This window comes from Chionomys nivalis, chromosome 2 (genome assembly GCF_950005125.1).
Source record: "Chionomys nivalis chromosome 2, mChiNiv1.1, whole genome shotgun sequence".
Taxonomy (NCBI): Eukaryota; Metazoa; Chordata; class Mammalia; order Rodentia; family Cricetidae; genus Chionomys; species Chionomys nivalis.
Window position 1 is genome coordinate 76,629,929 of NC_080087.1, and position 22,872 is coordinate 76,652,800.

A 22,872-nucleotide genomic window follows, 5' to 3' on the forward strand; every position below is an offset into this window, starting at 1 on the left:
TATCTTCCTACTGGGTTGCCTCTCGCAGTTCTGATTTGAGAGATTGGGGCAAGTCTAATTTAATATGGTGTGCCATGTTCTAAAGATATCCCTGGAAATCTTGTTCATTTTTTGAAGGGAAACAGAAGAGGAATGGATCTGAGGTAAAGAAGAAATAGGTCTTAGGGAGGAGTGGAGGGAGGGAAACTGTAGTTGAAATGAATATGTAAGAAGAGATTTAAAAATGGAAGAAATATGTATTAACAGGAAAAGCACTAATGAGATTGGTCCCAATGTGAATGTCACTATCATGATGAAAACAGTATGGTCTGCCCTTATGTGAAGGAATTTAAATCTGTGCATCAAACAAACTGTGGATCAAAGCTGTTTAGAAACCAGCTATGTCCACAGTGAGACATGGGCACGCACTCCTCCTGTCACTCCTCCTCACTTCACGTGGATGACTGGTGTGCAGTCAACATTGGACCTACATGGATTTGTTAAAAAGAATGTATTTGAACATATGAGAGTATGTTTTTTTCTCAATGCAAACAATACACCATTTCCACAGCAGACTCAGAACGTCCAGAAGTTTGAGGGCTCCTGAAATCAGTTGCTATGAATTCTGAGGGATCACTATATATTTGAACCACAATCTAAGCTCTTACATTTGAAATTTTGTTTACCATATTTATGTCTCTATTTTCCTTTTAAGACAACCTCATTTTAAATTCAGGTCTTCTCTTATATACATGTGTATCTCAAGATTATTGGGGTGCATCTCCCAGCAGGCTGTACCTGAGTAATAACTAATCATTTTCACCACATAACTATTCTCTATTTTATATCCCAATAATAAAGAAATGCCATCATTCTACTGTGGAATGAGAGGAGAGGTCACTCACTCATCACGGCCAGGAGACTGGAAGACTGGTCTTCAAACCGAAGCGGTTGGAGACCTCACACTGATACTCTCCAGCATCCTCCCTCCTGACAGGATCTATTCTGAGTCCACACTTTGTTGGGGACAGAGTCATCCTCTCTGTGAGCTGCAGATTCTTCTTCTTGTAGATCCAACGGATGGAGACATCAGTGTTGGGTGAAACGCAGGTGAAGATCACAGATGTACCTCCTGAGACTGTGGTGTCAGTGATTCGCACAAAGGGCTGTGTCACAGGCTCTATGAAGAAACAGAGAATACCAAATGACAGTCATCCAGAGAGTTCAACCAGGCCCTCTTTATAAAGTTCATACTTTATAAATCTTCCAGGAGGGAGAATTTGAAGCTGTGACTATAGACATATCTCATGTCTTTTATCTGCGAGTTAGTGACTGTGTGACTCTGATTCAGGCACTGTTTTCCATGTCTCAGTTTCCATGTATTAGGACACATAGTGAATAATCATTGCCGTGTCTAAGAGTTAAGCTTAGTTATGAGCAGTGGTTTGACCTTGAGTTGGGGCAGCTGCTCACATCAACAGCATCTGTTACTATCTACCGCCTCTGTCTCTTCCCTTAATGCCTCGACCTTCCTGTGAATTCTCATAAGCCCATCAGAGCAACAGGCTAATTGCCCAAACCCCTGTCCACTCAGCGTTAGAAGAAGGAGATGCAAAGGTGAACTATCTTACCCAGCTGTCATGGCAATACACGGTTGATTCTATACTCTAGGAGACAGTCAGTTCCATGACTTGAACAGTCAGTAAAGCCTTGTTCCTGTCAGTTCTAACCGAAAATCTAAACAAACAGTTAAAAAAATCTCCCCAATGTGATCTTGATTCATGCCAGGGGCAATGTTTTGGAGTTAGAGATTCCTGGTGGTCTCTGTGAAGACCCCATGGCTTCATCAACCAGGGACTGTCTGACTCCCACACTCTTCTGGGTGCATGTGCATGGTGCAAACTCCAAATGTCTGCACTAAGGATGACATCCTGGAGCTGAGTTTTCCCAGCACAGGTCCTTCTCTCTGCAGGTAAAGACAGGTGAGTAGTTCTGATCTACAGTTTGTCTACCCAATGTGTGTCTTGCAGTAGAAACGCAAACCCCAGTGGGTGCACACAATGCAGTGGGAGAAGAGCAGGCACAGCCAAATCCCAACAGGTTAGTGTATGAAATAGGATGAACCGCACCCAGAACTTAGAGACCATAGAGTCACTTACTCTTTACATAAAATTTCACGTATGCTTTTTCGATTTTGAAATCTTTGTTTAAAACTTCTAGTGTGTAGATTCCTGCATCTTTTTCAGTGATATCCTGGAGCAACAGAGATCCATTTTGGAACGCCATCCCTTTTGTTCTCTGTGCAACGTCCCAGGAGATGGAAGGCATGGCTCTGTTGAGTTTAAAAATTGGGCTCCCATCCTTTGATTTGTGCCAGGAAAAGGCTTGCACATCTTCTGGAAGATTATGAACTTGGAGAAGTACGTCTTCACCTTCAGAAACATACCGAGGCTCTGCTTGGATCGTGAGTTGGGAAGAAGTAAGAGTGTCACAGAACAGAGAATGGGAACCTGGGAGGGAAAAAAGAAAAAAACATCACATAGGGATCATTGTGCTTGGTGAAAAGATGGTGATCTCCAACCAGACTGAGCAGATGGATTCATCACTCAGCCTAGCATTGCAGGTGTGTGAGGTTCTATCCCATGTAATGAAGGCCAAAAACATGACCTTTCCTGACCTTTCAAAACCCCTCCTTTCCAACAGTGCCCTTGAAAGTGTCATTCCTCTGCACAGAACTGTCCTCTTGGGTGTCTACTTGGCTTCTACTTCAATACTCTCAGGCAGATACTGCACACACTCATGCACAGTAAGGTTTGAGATGATGCCTCCCCTGAGCTCAACAGGTCTGGAACTTGCAATGTTTATGATTTTTTTCTTCAGTTTCTTTTGAGACAACACTCAACTCCTGACTTCACCTAATAGATGCTCTTGCTGAACTGTCAAGTGACTCTTAGGTCTGGATTGTGTGGGGGCTGGGAATAGTCTGATCTTCAAGTCAGTCTCAGCTCTTTTAAAGGCTTAGGTACTAGGCTGGCCAGTTTTATGTCAGTTTGACACAAGTTACAATCATTTTGCAAGATAAGGCTTCAATTGAAAATGTGATCACCTGGTTGCGAGCAAATGTGAGCAAAATTATAGCACATTTTTTTTTAAAACTGGAGATGAATGCAAAAGGATTCAAACCAATGCAGTCAGTTCAAGTATTGGGAACGGAATCCTGTATAATAAAAGAGAGCAGGCTGTGCAAGCATGAAGGGCTGGCCCATAGGAAGCACTTCTCCGTGGTCTCTGTACCAGTTCCTGGATTTCGTTTATGACACTCAGCATGGATTTTCTAAAACCATGTCCCCTATCAGCTTAGAGAGGATGTAAGAGTGTTGCAGTGAAAATGTTCCCCTGAGTCACATTTTTAGTCAAGCCTTGAAAAGATGAAAGTATGCAGTTCTCCCTGGTCTAGAACTCCAATAGACTAGGCTGACTCTGCCATGTTAGACTGAGTTAACTTCCATCAAGTTATACTTTGATGCAAATGGAAGATGGAAGCTGCTCTATGGCCATTTGTCTCTAGCAATGTGTCCTGTGCTAAGTGCTCAAACCTCTACCTGGGGACACAGTGCAGAGGGAAGGGAAGCTAAGCCAGTCCTGTGTGTCTAAGCCCCACCCAGCACTGAACAATCACAGAGAATCACTTACTGTCCACCTGGAGTTGCACTTGTGCTTCTTCAATTCCCATATCTGTTCTCAGAATTCGGAGTGTGTACAATCCATGGTCTTTCTCAGTGACATCATGAAGCAGCAGGGATCCATCACTGTGCAATGTCTCTCTACCACTGTATGCAGGGCCCCACACAGTGGGTTTCTTGGCTGGTACAGGTTGCGTAGCCAAAAGGTTCTTGGAGTCAACCTCTCCTTTATACCAGAGAAACTCTAAAATATTCTCCGGGGGATTGTGTACAAGTAAAAGAGCACTTCCCCCTTCAGCAACGCTGGATGGCAGTGATTCAACAGTGGTCTGGGCAGAGGGAGCAAGGCACCCACACTTCCAAAGGAAAGCTAGAAGATAAGAGAGAAGTCCACCTAAGCTGCGTCTTTTCTATTTGCCTAACATGACATCCTCTGTCCTGAGCAGCTGTGTCCATTGCTCAGCCTAGGTTTATGGGTGAGTTTCTCCCTGTCCTACTTGGTAGAAATCTGCACAGGCCCTTAAATTCTCAGTGTCCCCACACTTGTCGTTTCCACTATATGAATCTCTGTCTGCAGTTGTCAGCATGGCTGTGTCTTACTGGATCAGATCCCTGCTCACATTGACCCCAATTACCCCAATAGTGTTGGGGTGATGCCTGCCCAGCCTCTTCCCCTTCAGACCCTGTGTACTCACTCTCAAAGTTTGCTGTTGTTCTGTTCCTGCTGGGGTTGCAGCTAACACCTGAATTCTCCTTTTTGCTTTGTTTACTTCAAGTCCACTCAAACTGGGATGTAATAAGAACCACAAATTGTCTTGTATTTTTTTAAACGATGCCTAGAAGAAACTCAGATACATGTGGAGACTGAAGGAATAAATGATGCACGAGAACCCTTTATACCCATGGACTTATTTAAGAAACTTAGATTTATGGATAGAGTATTAGACCATCCAATTTGTTTTGATTTTTTGCTCTTGTTTCCATATTATAGTTGTATGTGAGTAGTGGAAGGGCTGGTCTAGTGTGTGTTGTGGGAACGTGCAGACACAGTACTTACGTGGAGGTCAGAAGACGTCAGTTCATTGGTCTCCACATGCCAGACAATGAATCAAATGCCTATATCTTTGGACCATGTCACTGATCCACACCAGCTTGATTTTTTTTTTTTTAATTTGGGCCATCAAGCTGTACTCTATCTCCAGATTACTGTGGTTATGCTTACAAATTTTGGGCAAAAACAATGTCTCCCCAACCCTTACTGACTAGTATTCAAGAAGAGAATCCAAGTTTTGAGCCTCTCTCGCACTCTGTATCTTCTCCCCTACAAACACAGAGACTCCTCTCATGTCTTTGTGTCACTCAGGAGACTACAGATAGCATGTCAGTTCTCTCCCCTCACACACTGTCTCCTCACCTGTGAGTAGAAGCCCCTGAGATGTGGTACACACCCTTTGCTGAGGAGTACGGAAAGGGGCCTCTATTGTCTGCATAGGCTGATCTCTCGTTCCTCTGAGGTGTCTACTCCAGCACAGCTCACAAGCTCTGCTGTCCTTCCCACATATGAGCAGAGCCCTAACCCCAGGAAGGAGCACCTCCCAGAGTATAATGAGGGTGGGTCTGTGTTCAAAACACTGCTCTGTCCCTCCACTTTCAGCACTGCTTCATGCTCATTTGTCATCCCCTCCTTATGTTTATGTCATCTCAAATACAGAGTTAGAATAAAGGGTAATGACCATCCCTGTGACATGAGCCACAACTGTGTAACAAAGAAGCCCAGTTGGGTGCCCAGTCTGACCTGTGTATTCAGTGCTCTGGAAACATGGAAATGCTCCCACCAGGAAGGTGACAAAACTGACTTTGAGGCTCCAAAAGGATCAGGTGTGTGATGTGTGTGGAAAAGAATAAATAGACTCCCCCTAGAATCACAGTCAGACTGGGTTCTGACAGAGATCAAAGGCTCGCTGGGCGGTGGTGGCGCACGCCTTTAATCCCAGCACTTGGGAGGCAGAGGCAGGCGGATCTCTGTGAGTTCGAGACCAGCCTGGTCTACAAGAGCTAGTTCCAGGACAGGCTCCAAAACCACAGAGAAACCCTGTCTCAAAAAAAAAGCAAAAAAAAAAAAAAAAAAAAAAAAAAACAGAGATCAAAGGCTCAGGGTGTGTCATGAATCTCAGATCTTGAGTGTGTGAGAGGAAGTGACCCGTTTCCTGGAAAAGGGCTTTGAGATTCTTTATCATGTGCAAGATGCTCAGGACCATGATCCTACTTCCTCTGTTTGCTGAGCTGTGTAACAGGTCTGCCCACATGCTCCATAGCCTTTCTGAGATACCTTGGAACACTGTTTAGTTGATTCCTCTAGGATATCATGTATTTCCCAAAGGGAACACATAAATAGAGGGAAACAGAGCATGATCTCCTGAAAGGGTAGCAGACACATTTATCAGCTGTTATGAGAATGCTGAGACCATGATTTTTAGATCTGCAAAAAAAAGGGGGGGGGTGGAACCAGGCTACAAGGATAGTTCCTGGTTCATGCAAATAAATACCTTTCTGGCAGTTCATTGTGTGCCCTGATGACACCCCTGGTGATCTCTAGGGGAACTACAGTTCTCCTCTGGGAAGCTATCAGACCAGCATATCCAACAGCTATTTGCCTGAAGGAGAGAATTCCTCAAATGGGACTCTGGGAACAAGCACTTGTCAGGAGAACCCGTGTCCTTAGTCCCTCTAATTGGGCACCATGAGTTTCATGTAAAACCCCATGTGCCCAAGAGGACAGTAGTCAATGACCTGGACACCTGTTGAACTATGCTCCCCTGCTGACTCTCTGAAGAAGATGGCCAAGGGATGGAGCACAGTAGTACAACCAAGGCTCTCAGGACAGTGCACAGTCTAATCCCACACCATCACAAGACTCTGACTACTAGGGAGCACTCTTCCCTGCCACCAGAAAGTCAAAATCCAACACTTATCAATTGCTTCTTTCTCATGGACACATGGAGTGGAGTCTGGGACAGAGGTCTTGAGGCAGGGCATTCTGGAGCTCACATCTCTGTGAGGATTCCATTTTTTCTTCAGCCATGCACACTGTTGATTCCCTCGGAGTCTTTCTCAAGGAGAAACATTCCTGGTAAGAACTCCTAGAGTCTAGACAGAGATTGATTTCCTTGGATGAACTACCCATCACACACCTACCTGTGTGCAAGGTGAAGTCAAATGAAGGATTTGATCTATTGCCATTGATCTACACCTTGTGTCCTGCACTAAATGGTGAGACCGCAACACAGTGGCAGAACACACAGGGAAGTTAGGCACAGACCACTCTCCTGTGTGTGTCCAGTGAAACAAACCTCACCCACCTCACAGATTCACAGTGAATCACTTACCATACACATTGAGGTACACGTTTGCTGTTGACACGATTTTTCCACTTCTATTATAGGTTCGTAGGGTATAGAATTCTGTGTCCTTCAGGTTGACCTTCTCAAACAACATGGATCCGTTGTGATATATTGTCTCTCTACTGCTGTGCGCAGGACCTGGCCTACTTAAATCACTGTGCAGTGCATATGATGCAATTTCTTCTGCCTCATCTCCTAGTCCTTTGAACCAGGCTAAGGATTCAATGTCCCCTGGCAGATTGTGGACAAGAAACAGGACGTCATCTCCTTCAGACACTATGGGTGGCACTGATACAGTGGTCTCATGGGCAATGGTGAACAGGTGCCAGAAGGTTAAAAGGAAGGCTAGAAGAGAATTGAGAAAAAAACACCAATATTAAATGAGTGTGGTCACCACTCAGCATTGCTGTGTGCATAGGTTGTGCCCACCCCCCTTCGCTGGCATGAGCACCATGGCTTCCATTCACTCAGAGTGTCTGAGTATGTCATTACTCCTTAGGATTTCTGTGCTCAGGTGTCTGTCTGGTTCCCTGACTCGGTGTCCCTTATCCATCCTCACATAGAGTATATATGTAAGGATCATTGCCTCTCTGAACTCCTCCTCTGGAGAGTCCTCACTTTCTGTTTTACTCTCTGTTCCCTTTGTGATTTTCTTCAACCTGAGGCTTCATCTTTAGGGTTTACTGACATCAAGTCCACTGGAACCAGGGCTTTTTGTTTGTTTGTCTTTAGGCTTTAATTTTGGTTTTGTTTTTTGAGATAGGGTTTCTCCTTGAAGCCTTGACTGTCATAGAACTTGCTCTGTAGACCATGCTGGCCTGATCACCTGCCTCTGCCTCCCTAGTGCTGAGATTAAAGGCCTGAGCCACCATCAAGCAGCAGAACCAAGAACTTTTAAGAGTAGGATTAGTCTGATCTTTTTTGGAAATTTCAGTTCCTGGAAAAGATTCAGACAGAGTGGGCAAAAGAAAAAAGGAAAGAAGGAAAGAAGAATGTGCCTTCTGTGATTTTTCTTCATAGTTCCTAGTTTTGAAACTTAGGACAATAATTAAGTTTAAGTGTCAAAAAATACTTTTAGATATTTTATGGTAATTTGTGTGTGTATTTGTGAAGGCTGGTGTCTCCTTGTGTACATAAGAATATGTATGCCACAAATTTGTGTGAGGCACATGTGCCAAGGTGTGCATGTGTGGGTGCATGTCACAGCACCTATGTGGAGGGCAGAGTAGATCCTGCAGGAATCTGTTCTCTCCATCTACTGTGTGAGAGCTGAGGATTGGTTTCAGGTTATCGCATCCTCCCACGCTGAAATATCTTTCTAACCTTTCCCTGTTTGATTTCTATTTGGAGGGTCATGCTGTCAGAGTGGGTAACAGCTGTCTTCAGAACATTACAACCAATGAAATTCACTGTGAATATGGAGTGCTTGAGGCTTTTCTCTTACCATCATCCCTCCCCTGTCCTCTGAGAGCTTCTGGATGCTGAGCCTCTGTCCCTTACTGTACTTTATGCACCAAAGCTGCAAACAGAAACCTTGAGTCTCCTCTCAAGATCCTGTCCTCTTTAGGAGACTCCAGCCTGCCTCTGAGATCCCATCCCCACAAAGTCATAGAGTGGGTACCCTTACCTGTGAGCAGAAGCCTCTGCCAGGGGGTACACCACTTGCAGAGAAGCACAGAGGACTCCATCAATCTTCTCACTTGCTGTCCTCCCTCTGAGGAGAAGAGCCTCAGCTCCAACACAGAACTCAGGCTCTGCTGTTTTTCCTCCTTCTGGGCTGAGATTTTTCTCAGACAGAAGCACTTCTCAGAATCCAATGGGCTGTGAGGGGTGGGGTTTGAGTCCAAGGCACTGTTCAATCCCTTCCAATCTCAATGATGCCCTGCATCCCTCTCAACTTCCCTTTATGTTTCTCAACCAGCATAATTTCTGCAGCAAGGCTGATAAGCATCCCCATGACCTCAGGAACAATGGCTCATCCTGGGGCTGACATCTGCTCTGATCTTGCCTGGGGTCTGTCAGCACAAAGCGAGGAGCATCCACCATGCTTATGTGTCTTTGTGACACACAGACCCAGCTAAGCACTCAGTCTACACCTTTTTTGATTTGTTTTTTTTTCTTTTATTTTGTTTTTTGTTTTGTTTTTTCTTAATCCCTGCAGGAAAGGGACAGAAATGTCCCTGAGGGCTGGAAAAAGACCAGCTGAGTGATGACTAGGGATGAAGATCAGTACTTTAAAACTAATGCCACCAGTCAAATTAATTCTCCAGGAAAGAGGCCGAGGAGAAGTTGTTTGAGAAGTTTCATGTGCTCCGTGCTCCGTCTTGGGAAAGAGGTGACCTGTGTGTCCTTGAAATTGAAAGGACTGTGGGCTCCTTCTTCCTAAGGAGGCTTCCAAGGCAACATTCTAGCATTATGCTTTGGCTACTCACATGTCCTTTCTGACCTTCTGGTCACCTTTACCCTTTGTTACCGGTGGGAATGATGTCTTCTTTTGAGAAATGACAGGAGGGAGGAGACCTTCATGGTTCCCATGCAGAAAAGGTGTTCTCAGACAAAGGAAGGAGCCATTAGGTTAGAGTACATTTTAGAGAAGGAGCTTAAGGTGAGTAGGGACAGAGATGGAAAACAGTCTCCTAGGTCATGGCTCAGGGAAACAATTTTCATAGCATTGAGTAGATGCTGGTGATCACTGGAAGAACAGAACTCTCATATTCAGTGCTAACAGGAAGCATGGTCAAGAAGTCAAATGAGAGATTTCCTGATATGCTCGGCACTGGTGGCATTCAAGGATGGTCTTCCTGATCACTGTGCTCTTCAGGACTCCTAATTCCTTCTACTGTAGGATGGGTCTAAACAGGGTCCAGATTTGTCCTGGAAAGCCCTGGACTAAAGCTGGAAGTAGTGTGAATCCAGAGGATGGGCATTCTCAGGAGGAGCCTTGTGCCCAGGAAATTTTGAAGGAAAGTCCTAGGACATTTCTCTTGAGAGTAAAAGGACAAAACACAACAGGGCATAGGGCTGAATGCCGTTAATCCAAGCACTCATGAGGCAAAGGCAAGCGGATCTCTTAGATGCAGACTAGCCTGGTCTATGGAGCAAGTTTCAGGGTATCTGGGGCTACACAGAAGAATCCTGTCTGGGGAAAAGAAAAACAGGAGACACAATTATAATAGACTGTACATGCACTTTCAGACCAGTCACTGCTGTCTCAATTCCACCTTCTCTTTGCCCAGAGAGTACTCAGGGGTATAAATCACATCAAGTCAAATAGATGTGCCTACCCCTATAATGTGCTCTATGCTTCTTTCTCTTGTTGTGATAAAAACATCCTGAAAAGGAGTAGTTTAGAAGGGAGACTAGAGTCCATTACCTTTCTTGTACTGTGCTATATTGTAGCACTGAAGGAATTCACGGCAGAAAACATGCTGCTTGCGGCCTCATTCGCAGAATCACACTCTGGCCCACACTTAGCTATCTTTCTTATACAACCAAACACCATCTGCATGGAAATCATGCTGCCCACAGTGGACTGGCCCCTCTTATGTCAATTAAGACAATCATTCAAAGAAATGTACACCCTGATTTGGTTGAGACTGCTTTCTTTTCTGCTGTTACTATTTTGTTTATTTATTTTTGCACCGTGACTGCATTTTCCCCTCTCTCCACTGAGACACCTGTCTCTTATTATACAATAAAATATAGTTTTTATTACTATAGTTCTCTAACAGAGCTTGAAATTAGGGATGATGATGCCACCAGAAATTCCATTATTGCACAGAATTGTTTTAGCTATCTTACATGTTTTGTTTTTCCATAAGAAGTTGAGTATTGTTTTTTGAAGTTCTGTAAAGAATGGTGTTAGAATTTTGATGAGAATTACATTGAGTCTGTAGATTGTTTTTTGTAAGATAACTATTTCACTGTATTAATCCTAATGGGGAATATTTCCATCTTATGATATCTTCTCCAATTTCATTCTTCAAAGACTTGAAGTTCTTGTCATAAAGGTCTTTCACTTGCTTTGTGTCTTAGTTAGGGTCTCTATTGCTGTGAAGAGAAACCATGACAACATCTACTCTTATAAAGGAACATATTTAATTGGTGTGGCTCACTTACAGTTTCAAAAGTTTGTTCCATTGTCTTCTTGGAGTAGAGCATATCAATATGCAGACATATATGGTACTTGAGAAGTATCTGAGAGTCCTGCATCTTCTAGGCAACAGGAAATGACTTGTCTATCACAGAAGCAAATCTTGACCAAAAAATATTTCAAAGCCTGTCCCCACAGTGACACACTTCCTCCAAAAAGGTCACACCTACTTCCACAAAGCCACACTTCCTTTAGGGGACATTTCCTTTCAAACCACTGTACTTGGTTAGACTTACAATAAGATATTTTCTATTATTTGTGGATACTGTGAAGGGTGTTTTAGCCCTGATTTTTTTTCTCAGCCAATTTATCATTTGTATATTGGAGGACTACTTATTTTTGAGTTACTTTTAATCAGTCACATCACTGTAGGTTTTTTTTTATCATCTCTCAGGGTTCCCTAGTAGAATTTCTGGGCTTGGTTATGTATATAATTTTATCATCTGCCAACAGTGACACTTTGAATTCTTCCTTTCCAATTTATATCCCATTGATCTCTTTCAATTGTCTTGTTGCTCTAGCTAAAACTTGTAAAAACTCTCTTGAAAAATTTGGTGAGAATGGATATCCTTGTTTTTTTATTTTAGTGAAATTGCTTTAGGTTTTCCCCACTTAGTGTGATGTTGGCTATTGGTTTGCTGTAGAGTGCCTTTATTATGTTTAGATACGTGCCTTGTATCTCTGTTCTCTAAAAGACATTTATCACAAAGGAGTGTTGGATTTTTTTTCAAAGTTTTTTTTTCAGCATCAAATGAGATGATCCAGCGGATTCTTTTTCTTTCAATTTGTTTATATGGTGGGTTACACTGACAGATTTTCATAGGATGAGCCAACCCATCTTCTCTGAGATGAAAGAATTGTTGCATCTAACTTCCAGAAGGAAACTGATCTGTAATCCTCTTTATTTGTTGAGGCTCTGAGTGATTTGGGTATTAAAATGACTGTGGCCTCATAAAAAGAATTTGGAAGTGTTTTTTTCTGTTTATATTTTGTGAAATAATTTGAGAAGTATTGGTATTAACTCTTCTTTGAAAGCCTGGTAGAATTCTGTGCTAAAATCATCTGACCCTGGGCTTCTTGTTTGGGAGACTTTTAATCACTGCTTCTATTTCCTTGGGAGCAATAGGTCTATTTAAATTGTTCATCTGATTATGATTACCTATTGGAGCCATTGGACTGGTTATGAATGATTCAGAATAACTTTAGTATTTATTCATCTATGACAAGTAATCAAAAATAGAATAATATGTATCAGAACCCATGTGGGTTTATCAGGCCCTCTAGCCCAAGATAATGATGAAATTGTTCAACTATTAATAGGGAATGTGCTAGATGCCTCAGAATTTAATAAGAAACTCCATGTTAACATAAATGGTTTGAAAAAAGATTTTCTATCACTTGGCAACAAGCCAAGGAAATTATAAGGAAATGACCTTCTTGTTTTTATAGGACCAATCTACACCACATAGAGGAAGTAAGTCAAAGGGCATTCAAAGAAATAAAATTTGGTAAGTGGTTATGTTTCATTTTTCAGAGATTGGAAAATTAAAATATTTTTTCCAGGATTTCTATGGGCAATGGCTTTAAGTTCTGTGATGGTTGATTCTGTAATTACACACTTTTTAGGATTCATGGCCATTATGGGAATACGTGTACACATGAAGACTGAAATGCTCCGGCCTATGTCTCTAGTTAAATGAAACAAGGTTTTTGCATATTATGACATAAAGCATCTTACAGGTATATGCCACAATCATACAGTATAAGCAGTTTTAGAAGGATCTAACCACAGTTTAAAAGAAATGCATACTAAACAGAAAATGGTAACAAAGACCCTCAGAGATAGATTAAACAGTGTTTTATTACCTTTAAATTTTAAATGCTAATGAGAAAGGAATGGCTGAGGAGGGACATTGGATAGTAGAAAAATTCTTATTGAGTTGAATCAGTCTGGATATTTTAAAGATGTGTTGGCTTCAGATTGGAAACCAGGATATGTTTTAAACTGTATAAAGATTTTGCCTTTGTTTCCACAGGAAAAGAAAAATCTGCAGAGACCATCAAGATTGATAAAGATTAGATTTGAACCTGGGAGGCATCCTGAATAAGGAAACGCAAGACAGTTTGGTCATTCAGTCAAAAGTACATTATAATGATGAAACATACCTTTCATATGATCAGGCATAAAAAAATCAAACTAATAAGTTGAAATAAGTGATAATCTGCCAAAAGCACACTTGCCTTACTGGCATGAAATGAAAAATGGGTTTCTTCAACTCTATGTCTTAACTGCATATTAGAGTATTAGACTGTATTCCTTGTGGCCCGAGCCATCTTGGACATCAGATTTTGAGTTTTCTTCTTAAGTAAAAAGGACATTTTTGTTGTTTAGTGTTAAAAACACAGTTAATGGATTTAAATGTTTTAAGTAAATTCAAATGGTCACAACAGTTTGAATTTGTTTTCTAAATCTCTAAGAATTGTCAATGCACAGATTAATAGAAGTGAGTTAACTAAGATATAAGAGCTAGGCAGGAATACATGTAATCTGTTTTCCAAACAGTGTTGTAATTAATAAAGCTTCCTTGTGATTATTCAGGTCTGGGTACCAGGAAATAGTACTCCCTCCATTTATACTGACTTGAACATTTTACAGAACTTTCAACCCAAAAATACTTAATCATAGGAATTCCAAATACACACAAGCAGTACATTGTGGAAAGCTTGGTAGAAATACCTTCATTATTGTAGTTTTATTGTGTTAGAATTAAATACTTTTCTTTTAATTTAGATGAAAAGGTGAAATATTGCAGGATATTTAATAACACTGTGAAATCGGAGGTTGCAATATCAACTGGACAAACCTGTTTCTAATTGTGGTGTTCCTCAGCCCCAGCACACACTTTTCCTCCAAAATCTTTCTCTGTGAATATTGTAAACAGGATTAAATAAAGTCAACCATAGCTCAAAAGGCAGAGCAAGCAAGCAGTTTACAGGGAGTGAGCATAGGATGGTTAAGAAAAAGCAGTAGAGTACAGGAGAGTTAGAAGAATGAACAGAGAGATGCACAGGATGTAGGAGAGAAGAACATTTTAGTCTGAGGAGTGTGAGGGCCCAAAGATGTGAGCCTATTCCACCTTGACTAGAGGTCAGAGAGTTTGGGCGTATTTTCACTTTTTCAAAGTTGTTGACAACAGCTAGTATTATTAGATTTTGGTCTTTTCATGGTATCACAGGCTTCCTGGATGTTTACTCTTAGTTTTCTTGAGTTTAACATTTACTTTGATGAGTGAAGCTTTCTTCTATCATGTCTGCAATGCCTGCATTTCTCTCTTCCATCTCTTCTATTCTGTTACGATGCATACTTCTAGAGTTCCAGTTCACTTACCCAGATTTCCTATTTCCAAAATTTCCTCAGTTTGTGCTTTCTTTATTGCTCTATTTCAATTTTCAGGACCTGAATAGTGTCTACCACGTTTGTTTGTTTGTTTGTTTGTTTGTTTGTTTGTTTGTTTGTTCTTGGTTTATTGATATTCTTTATGGGAATGATTGAGTTCTGCAAATTTTTGTTGTCTTTTCCTCCATTTCTTTAAGGCACTTCTTCATTTCCTCTTTAAGGACCACTAACATCTTCATAAAGTTAGTTTTGAGGTAATTTTCTGGTGTAGGAGTTCCTTCTGTTTATGTGCTGCTTTCATTGGATGAATAAAAAAACTGCTTTGGCCTAGTTGATAGGACAGAACTTAGGTAGGCGGAGTAGACAGAACTGAATGCTGGGAAGAAGGGCAGAGTAGCAGACAACATGGGTCTCCTTCCTGAGATGGATGCTGGTTAGAATCTTGCCGGTAAGCCACAATCATGTGGTGATACACAGATTAACAGAAATGGGTTAAATTAAGATATAAGAATTAGCCAATAAGAAGTTAGAGCTAGGGGCTGGAGTGATGGCTCAGAAGTTAAGAGCATTGCCTGCTCTTCCAAAGGTCCTGAGTTCAATTCCCAGCAACCACATGGTGACTCACAACCATCTGTAATGGGTCTGGTGCCCTCTTCTGGCCTGCAGACATACACACAGAATATTGTATACATAATAAAAATAAAAAAAAATAAAATAAAATAAAAAAAAAAGAAGTTAGAGCTAATGGACCAGGCAGTGTTTAAATGAATGCAGTTTCTGTGTGATTGTTTCAGGTGTAAACTAGCTGGGCGGCTGGGACAAACAAAAGATCTGCTCTCCTTGCAACAATTTTCTTGCTCTTCAGCAGCACAAGAATGTTCAGGTCTTACTGTCATATGATAGCTGGACTTTCTTGGCATTTTATTGCCCTATCTGTTGTTGATTGTGTTCCCTTCTTTTTTCTTTTGTTTTGATTTTTTGAGACATTGTTTCTTTGTAGCTTTGGAGCTTGTCCTGGAACTAGCTCTTGTAGATCATGCTGTCCTCAAACTCACAGAGATCCACTGCCTTGACTCCCAAGTGCTGGGATTAAAGGCATGTGCCACCACCGCCTGGCAGTTGTTGATTGTATTCTTACACTGGTAAACCTAAACAGGCTTCTGGATTTGGGATAGTTAGGTCTAGGACCTAATTTCTGAGTTTGTCTTTGTAGGATTTGTGTTTTATTCCTTTGTTTCACTTTTCTCTTTGGTCTTCTAACCTTTGCGGCCTGGATTTCTGGTACCCAGCATAGCATCTGATCTAGTTCGGAGTCTCTGTCCATGTTGAGAGCTAACCTTCTGGTTGTTGGCTTGGTGTTTGATGCAGCAGGAAGTCTATCTTCTTCTGACTAGTATGACCTGTGCCTGATCATAAGAGGTCAGCCAGAATTACAGACAAGGCCCAAGAGTACTATAAGGCAGTTGATGAACTAGGAAAGCTTGTGTTAGGATTCAGGCATTATGCTGGCCTGCCTCCTGTCACCTAGCTAGCCAGCCCAGAGTCCCATGGCTGCTATGTCACTGCTTAGTCTGCATACAGGTACAAAAGGTCCCTTTAAGGGATAGGCTCCACCCATTACTGATCTCTTTTCTCTGTTGTCTGAAGTAACAGACAGGCCTTTGCACTTCTGTCTCTCTTGCTATTCTCTCTTTCTATGTCTCGCTCTATCTCTCGTCCTCCTTCCCCCTTTTCTCAATAAATATTCCACTTAAGTTTTGTCTGCATGGCTTATTTGTCTCTCATCCCCCACACAGCCTCTGACTCCCACCAGTCAAGGTCTCTCTCAGGCAGTTATAGAAACTCCAAGGTTCAGTCTCATGGCATATAAATACAGTAGTGCCAGCCTCTACCAGGCTCTGCAAGTGGGCAGACTGGAATATGCGAGAATCCTGTCCTTTGACTGGCCGCTTTCCTGATCACCCATCTGCTGGGATAGTAAGCACAACACCAGCTAAGATTGGTAGATTCCTCCCTGCTCCCCAGTTGGATTTTTCTGACAATCACCACTGGCATTACCTACAAGTGGGGCTTTATGGCCTAGCACCTTAGGGCCCCCTGCTTTAACACAGGGGTTTGTGTCTTTGCTTTTTGGACCTGTGGGTCCTTCAGGCCTTCTATGTTCATCTGTTCTCAGTCATATGGGTCTTTCGGTCTATACAGTCTTTCTTCTTCATGCTTTCTCATTCGGGCTTCATGCCCTTCGGGCTTCATGGCCTCTTGGGCCCCCCCCCCCTTTTTTTTTGCCGATGACCAAATTAATGGCCTAAGCCAGCCAGTATCACTGATGCTTGCTTGAAAAGGATCATTGGATCTTCTTGCCTCGTTCGTGGGAAAAAGCTGACAAAAACCATAAGCCCATCCGCTTCACTAGTATGTCTTTCACTCTTTTGCCTATGTACTCAAATTGGCCACCTAAAGGCTTTTTACATCCTGAAGCTTTACTGGACCTTTCTAACTTCTGTCAGCAGATGGGTAAAAGAAAGGAGCTACCATGCAAATAATCATTTTTTCTATCTCAGTGTTGGAGGGTTCCATTCTTCTGCCTGTCTGTGCTGCTGCTTCTGTCCACCCTCAGCCTCCTGCCACAGCTGCCCCAGCAGGAAGAATCCTCTCTCTGCCTGGGAATGTTCTGTTTCACTAGGCATCTCAATCTCCTGTTAAAAATGCCTCCCTCTTCTTCATGTCCTGTCCCTGCCACAGCACCAACCTGTCCAATGGGTGGGCGGGCCCGTCTTTCTTGACCTGAGATGAACAGCATATATAGGGATGTTTCCCGATTGTTTACGTATGAAAAAGTAATGTACGTATGGTTTGGCCACTTGTTTGTGATTCTGTTGTGAATGCCTGAGTTATACATACCCTGCATGCATGTGTGGATATACCTTAAATCCTATAAAGTGCCTTGTAACACACGGGTAGACTCCACCTTGGCTAAGAGCAGGTCCTACAACCCAACTGCCAAGGTTAAAACCTAATGAGCCCTACCTCTGTTCTTTCTCCCAGTGCTGGCCACCCAGGTGTGCAGCTGCTGCTCTGACTCTGCACACACGCACCCCAGTATGTCTAGGACTTGCTGCAGCTCAGGGCTGCTGTGCTGTCCATGTCTCCCCTCTGGGCAATAGTGTGACAGGGTGTGGGTACACTCTGTGCAGCGCCCACAGCATACCCTAGTCTCTGCCTTTAAAAGGGCCTGCCAGGCAGAGTTCATTCATTCTCTTTGGCTCATCCCTCACCTTCGTTTTGTGGCATTGTCTCTAATTCCCTCTCACACTGAATGTTGAGCAGTGGCAAGCTTTTTGGTAGGGCCCACCAATGACACCCACTTCACACAGAGACCCTACCAGCCTGCTACACCTGTAGTGGATCTGCTCCCTCCCTCCTGCAACAAGCCTGCTTTTTAGTTCACTGGTGGTTTTGATTCTCTACTTTATTTTTTTTCTTTTCTCCAAAGACTTTCTTATGTCTGTCTACTCTCTCTCTCTTAATGCCCCAAGATGGAGAAGTTAGCTTTATCTTGTTGAACACACACTAATTCTCTTTCTTATTTTATTCAACTCCTGTTTAACGTATGTGCATATGTACATATACCTATTGTTAACAAGAAAAAATTTAAACAGTCCTAATGACCTCTCTTCGTTGTATCTCCTCCTAGACTAAGAAAACAAGTCTCAAATGTTTTAAGTTGGTATGTACTTTTGAATAATGATGAAAATGTGTGATTAAATTCTTTGCAATATACTATATATGTGATTAAACTGCTTTAAAATATGCTCCATATAATGATAAAAATTTAAGGTTGTAAAGATCTATTTCAGATCAACAAAGGCTAGCTTAGACATTTGTAACACCCAGCTCTCTCCTAAAAGCTGTTTGCAAGAGCGACCTTCACTACCGTCAGTTTTCAGTGTTAAGTTTCTACTGCAAATGGGAATTTTTCTTTACTTCTTTGTCCTTTGCAAACATAAATCTGACCTGCTAAGTTAAAACCAGTTGCAATCAAGCTGGAGAGCCAATAGACAGTTCTCAAATGCTTAGAGAACTAGAGAATACGGCATTTAAAATATTTAATTAAGACCTTTCCTATTGGAGAGGCATGCAAGCTCCTGACACCATCTGTTTCCTCCAAAGGATATAGATGGGAACAGAAGAGCTTCTACCCGGAACTTGCTCTGTAAGTCATAACACTGGCCACTGAGAAAACTACCCTTCACCTCAACTACTACAAAGAACTTCTTCAGACCATGAATGACAAGACACAGGGGAATCAACTGCCTTAAGTTGCCTAAGACAACTGTAGGCTAATCTTCCTATAAACTCTTAATCTACAAGATTTTCAGAAGCCTGACAGGCCTAAACCCAACAGCAAAAGAATGATATTGCCCTCAGTGACCATGGAGGACTCTGGGAAGTGACTGTCCAGACAGCAAAGCAAGTAAGTCTGTCTGTCTTTTTTTTTTTTTTTTTTTTTTTTGATTTTTTTCAAGACAGGGTTTCTCCGTAGCTTTTTGGTTCCTGTCCTAGAACTAGCTCTTGTAGACCAGGCTGGCCTCGAACTCACAGAGATCCGCCTGCCTCTGCCTCCCGAGTGCTGGGCCAGGAAGTCTGTCATTTTTTAATTAAAATTTATTCCTCTAAGATCTCTACTGTTTTACAACTAGTAGTTTTGCCAGCTTATAAACAAGCAGCAACCAAGACTTCAACTACCTTCTCAGTTTTCTGTATAAAATTCAGGTCATAGGCCTCTCTCCTAGAGCAATACTAAGTCTAAACACCGTACTATACCACTATGCAATCATAACTACAAGCTCAGGATCTCAAATTCCCTTTGGCTGTTTCCTAACTATAGACTTAAAAGGTGCTTTTCGTTGCGCTAAAAACACTCATCAAAGTTTTCTGGTTAGAAGACCAAGTGTTAATGTCTCTAACCAAAACCATTTCTGACAATTCTTGCAACTTCCAGGAAGTCAACTTGGTTTCACTTCAAACAGGTCAGTCACTCCCCCCTCCTCAATGACCAGGACCTAAGAAAAAATTTTGCCCTAGACGTAACCTTGTCTTCTGTTATGGCAACATCTTGCTGTGACCAAGAGGCACTAGATGATTCGACACAGCCTGGATATCATGAAGCCACAAGATACCCTAGGACATGGCCAGAACCCCAGCTTTCTCAGGTCCCCCCAAAATGACCAATGCTCCAGATCAGCAGGAAGTTTCCTTGGGAACCCGGAGCTCCCATCCCTGTCCTTCCTGCTATCACCTTTAATTTCCCCACCATTTTATGATAAGAAAAAGATAAGAATATTAGGGTTCAGGCATTATGCTGGTCTGCCTCCTATCACCTACCCTGGCCTACCCAGAGTCCCATGGCTCCTATGTTACTACTTACTCTGCACATAGATGCACATAGGTGCAGAGGTAAGCTCCGCCCATTCCTGCTCTCTTCCCACTGTTGTCTAAAGTGACAAACAGGCCTTTGAACCTCTGTCTATCTCTTTTTTCTCTATCTCTATGTCTCTCTTTCTCTTTCTCCTTCTTTCTTTTCTTAATAAACTTTCCTCTTAAGCTCTGTCTACACAGCATATTTGTCTCTTGTCTCTGTGCGGCCTCTGGCTCCTACCTGCCAAGGTCTCTCTCGGGCTGTATTTCACCCACCAAGATCCAATCACATGCCCCAAAATTACAACTTGTGCTATGGGACAGGTCTTTGGGAACTGAATCTAGGGAGTAGAGCAAGAAGGTCACTCACCTGTTTTTCTAACTGTGCCTGTGCCTCAAGACTCTGTTTTCTACCCAGGTGGATTTGGGCTGTGTCAAGGTAGCAGCTAAGGCTAACTAGGATACTGTTTCAAACTGTTAAGGCCACCTCCTCCATGAGGAGATTCCTCAGGAAGCTCCCCATTTGTAGGCCCATATTTCATACAAGATTTTTATAGCCAGGCTCTCTGGCAACGCTTAATTTCAAAGGCGGCTGCAATCCTGCCAAACAAGCTAGCCACCTAACAAAGGCCAGGATGTAAGGTTCCTTCTCTTTTGTTAATATGTAGTTCGCCTGGGAAGAGGTGTTGATTCCAAGCTGGTGACTTAAGTTGTAGGTTTTTTTGGTATCCCCGCATCCCCCAGAAAGAGAATATTAGTGAGTTTCCACCTTGGTTTACCTGGGGAATAAAAGGGTTTGAATAATAAAGGCTGGTAGATCTTCAGGAATGCATGAAGCCTGAGATGCCCTTCCGATATTGCTGTGTGAACTGTGTCTCATTATTCCTCATGCCTCCATACCCGATGAGTTAGGGAAAAATAGTTTCTATATTGGGGCCATGGACCCCGACACCCATTCTCTACCTCACTGTCCCTCTCTGTTTGCTGTGGTCATCACAAGTGTGGCTGTTCACACAGAGCCAGGGTAACTGCACAAGGTATCTACCCCAAATTTCACACTTCCCACCTCCTGGATGCTAAGTTCAATAACACTTGGATGTACACCAAAGACATTGTGAAGATCTAACTGAACAATACCATCAAAACATAAGTTTAATCCAGAATCAGAAGAGGCCTCCCAGGCACATTTATCATCTGCCTCTTGGATCCATTGAAATCAGTGCAGAAGACAATGACCACCTGAGACAAGACAGGATCTGGAAGCATCTGGGGTAAAGGAACATGAGCATGGTTCAGAGTTTTGGGGACTATTTCTGGATCATGGTGATTTTGAAAGTCAATGAAATGTATGTGAAAGCATGAGTTAGTGACAGAAAGAAAAATTTACTTAACCTTAAGTAAAGTCTCTGCCTGGGAAATTCCTCTCTCTAGGGAGGAACCCACATTACACATTCCAAAACCAGCCCAGAGTCATCCAATAGAAATAAGAGATACAAACAGAGGAGGAAGGATCAAATCTGGACTCTCATAAAAGGATTAGGATTTGGTTTTGCCCTTGACTCATGCTGGGAATTAATTAATCTATACATAAAACCAAGTGTTTACCCCAAAGCTCAATGCCGTCATTTCAGGGTTCCACTTCCAAAAACCTGTAATTTTCTTCACTTTTTAATGATTGATGTCAATGATAAAGTTCGGGACAAGGGAGATATAATATCTTAAATTATTAGCAGTGATTTTGGTGATAAAGTGACCTTGGTAGAATATCTGGAGATTCCCATTGAGAAGACAAGAGTGGTGTGCAGTTGGGTGAGAGGCAACATGGCAGAAGAGGTTGAGGTCTCATCCTGGATACATGAGTAAATACATGAAAAGTATTTGATCATGTCATCAGAACAACCTGGAGCAAAAAGGATAAAGCAGAATGTGATGTGAGAAGAGCGAATGGAAAATTCTTGTCTATAGAAGGCTATCATATCTCTGGCATAACCTTAGTTGAGCAGGTCCCACAAAGAGCTTGGGTACAGATTGGTAGAAGAGTAATCATGTATCATGCATGATCCCTGATGCATCTCCAACACAACATACAAAAAAAAATTTCACTGTACCCTCATGTGTGCACTGAGACTGAGTCAGAAATGTCCCCTATGTCCATCACCATGAGCCTCTCTAGGCAGGAGAAGTCCTTCCAGCACATTCTAGCTCAGTGCTGGTTCTGGTTGCATGGGGATAGACCAGAATTCCCAGGCCAGCCTAGGTGTCTATGTGGTTGGTCTGTGTCATAAACCTAAGGCAGGCCAAGTGGTCTGGTTTTAGACATCTGCATTTAGGAAGTTGTAGCACTGATGAAACAAAATACTTATGGTCAAATGTTCAGATTGAATGTGGTGTCACTCATTTAGTTCCTGGATTTACACTTATATAGTCCTGTGCCAGTGGTGGCATTCATTGCCTTCTGACAGCTTCACCCTTTCACCTTCTGTGAGACTGACCATTTTTCCTCCACAGGTAGGTTGTGGTTGACTCTCACGCACAAAGGTTCTGACTACAATCTTTAACCTCCATGGGGTTGGATTTGTTGCTTGTGATAGTGGCTTTGTGTAGCAGTGCTGTGCCTGTGCAAACAGCAGAGAGAAGATGGCCTGCTGTGTGACCTCTGACACATGCAAAGGCCTCTTTCAACAACTGTTGCCCTGTCTAACATCCACCCTCAATCCCTGTTCTTAGAAAACCAGGCAGAAGATGAATCACAGGCCAAGGCAAGAGGACTTGAGTGCTCAGAGACGATGGGTTTCCTGTGCTGTCTGGGAAAAACAATCTTTGCCATGTGTGAACTGAGCT

The 22,872-nt window shown here is 42.4% G+C and overlaps 1 protein-coding gene across 1 annotated transcript in view; it reads right to left on the reverse strand.

Annotated features, from left to right (window-relative positions):
- Positions 1 to 887: 887 nt before the first annotated feature.
- Positions 888 to 22,872, reverse strand: part of LOC130868763 (pregnancy-specific glycoprotein 22-like) — a 163,508-nt gene continuing 141,523 nt past the window's right edge. Inside the window, exons 7-9 of the mRNA XM_057760825.1 lie at positions 7,049 to 7,408; positions 3,673 to 4,032; positions 888 to 1,159 (exon numbers count right to left, since the gene is read on the reverse strand). Of these exons, the coding sequence (XP_057616808.1) occupies positions 888 to 1,159; positions 3,673 to 4,032; positions 7,049 to 7,408 (992 nt within the window). The remainder of the gene's footprint in view (positions 1,160 to 3,672; positions 4,033 to 7,048; positions 7,409 to 22,872) is intronic.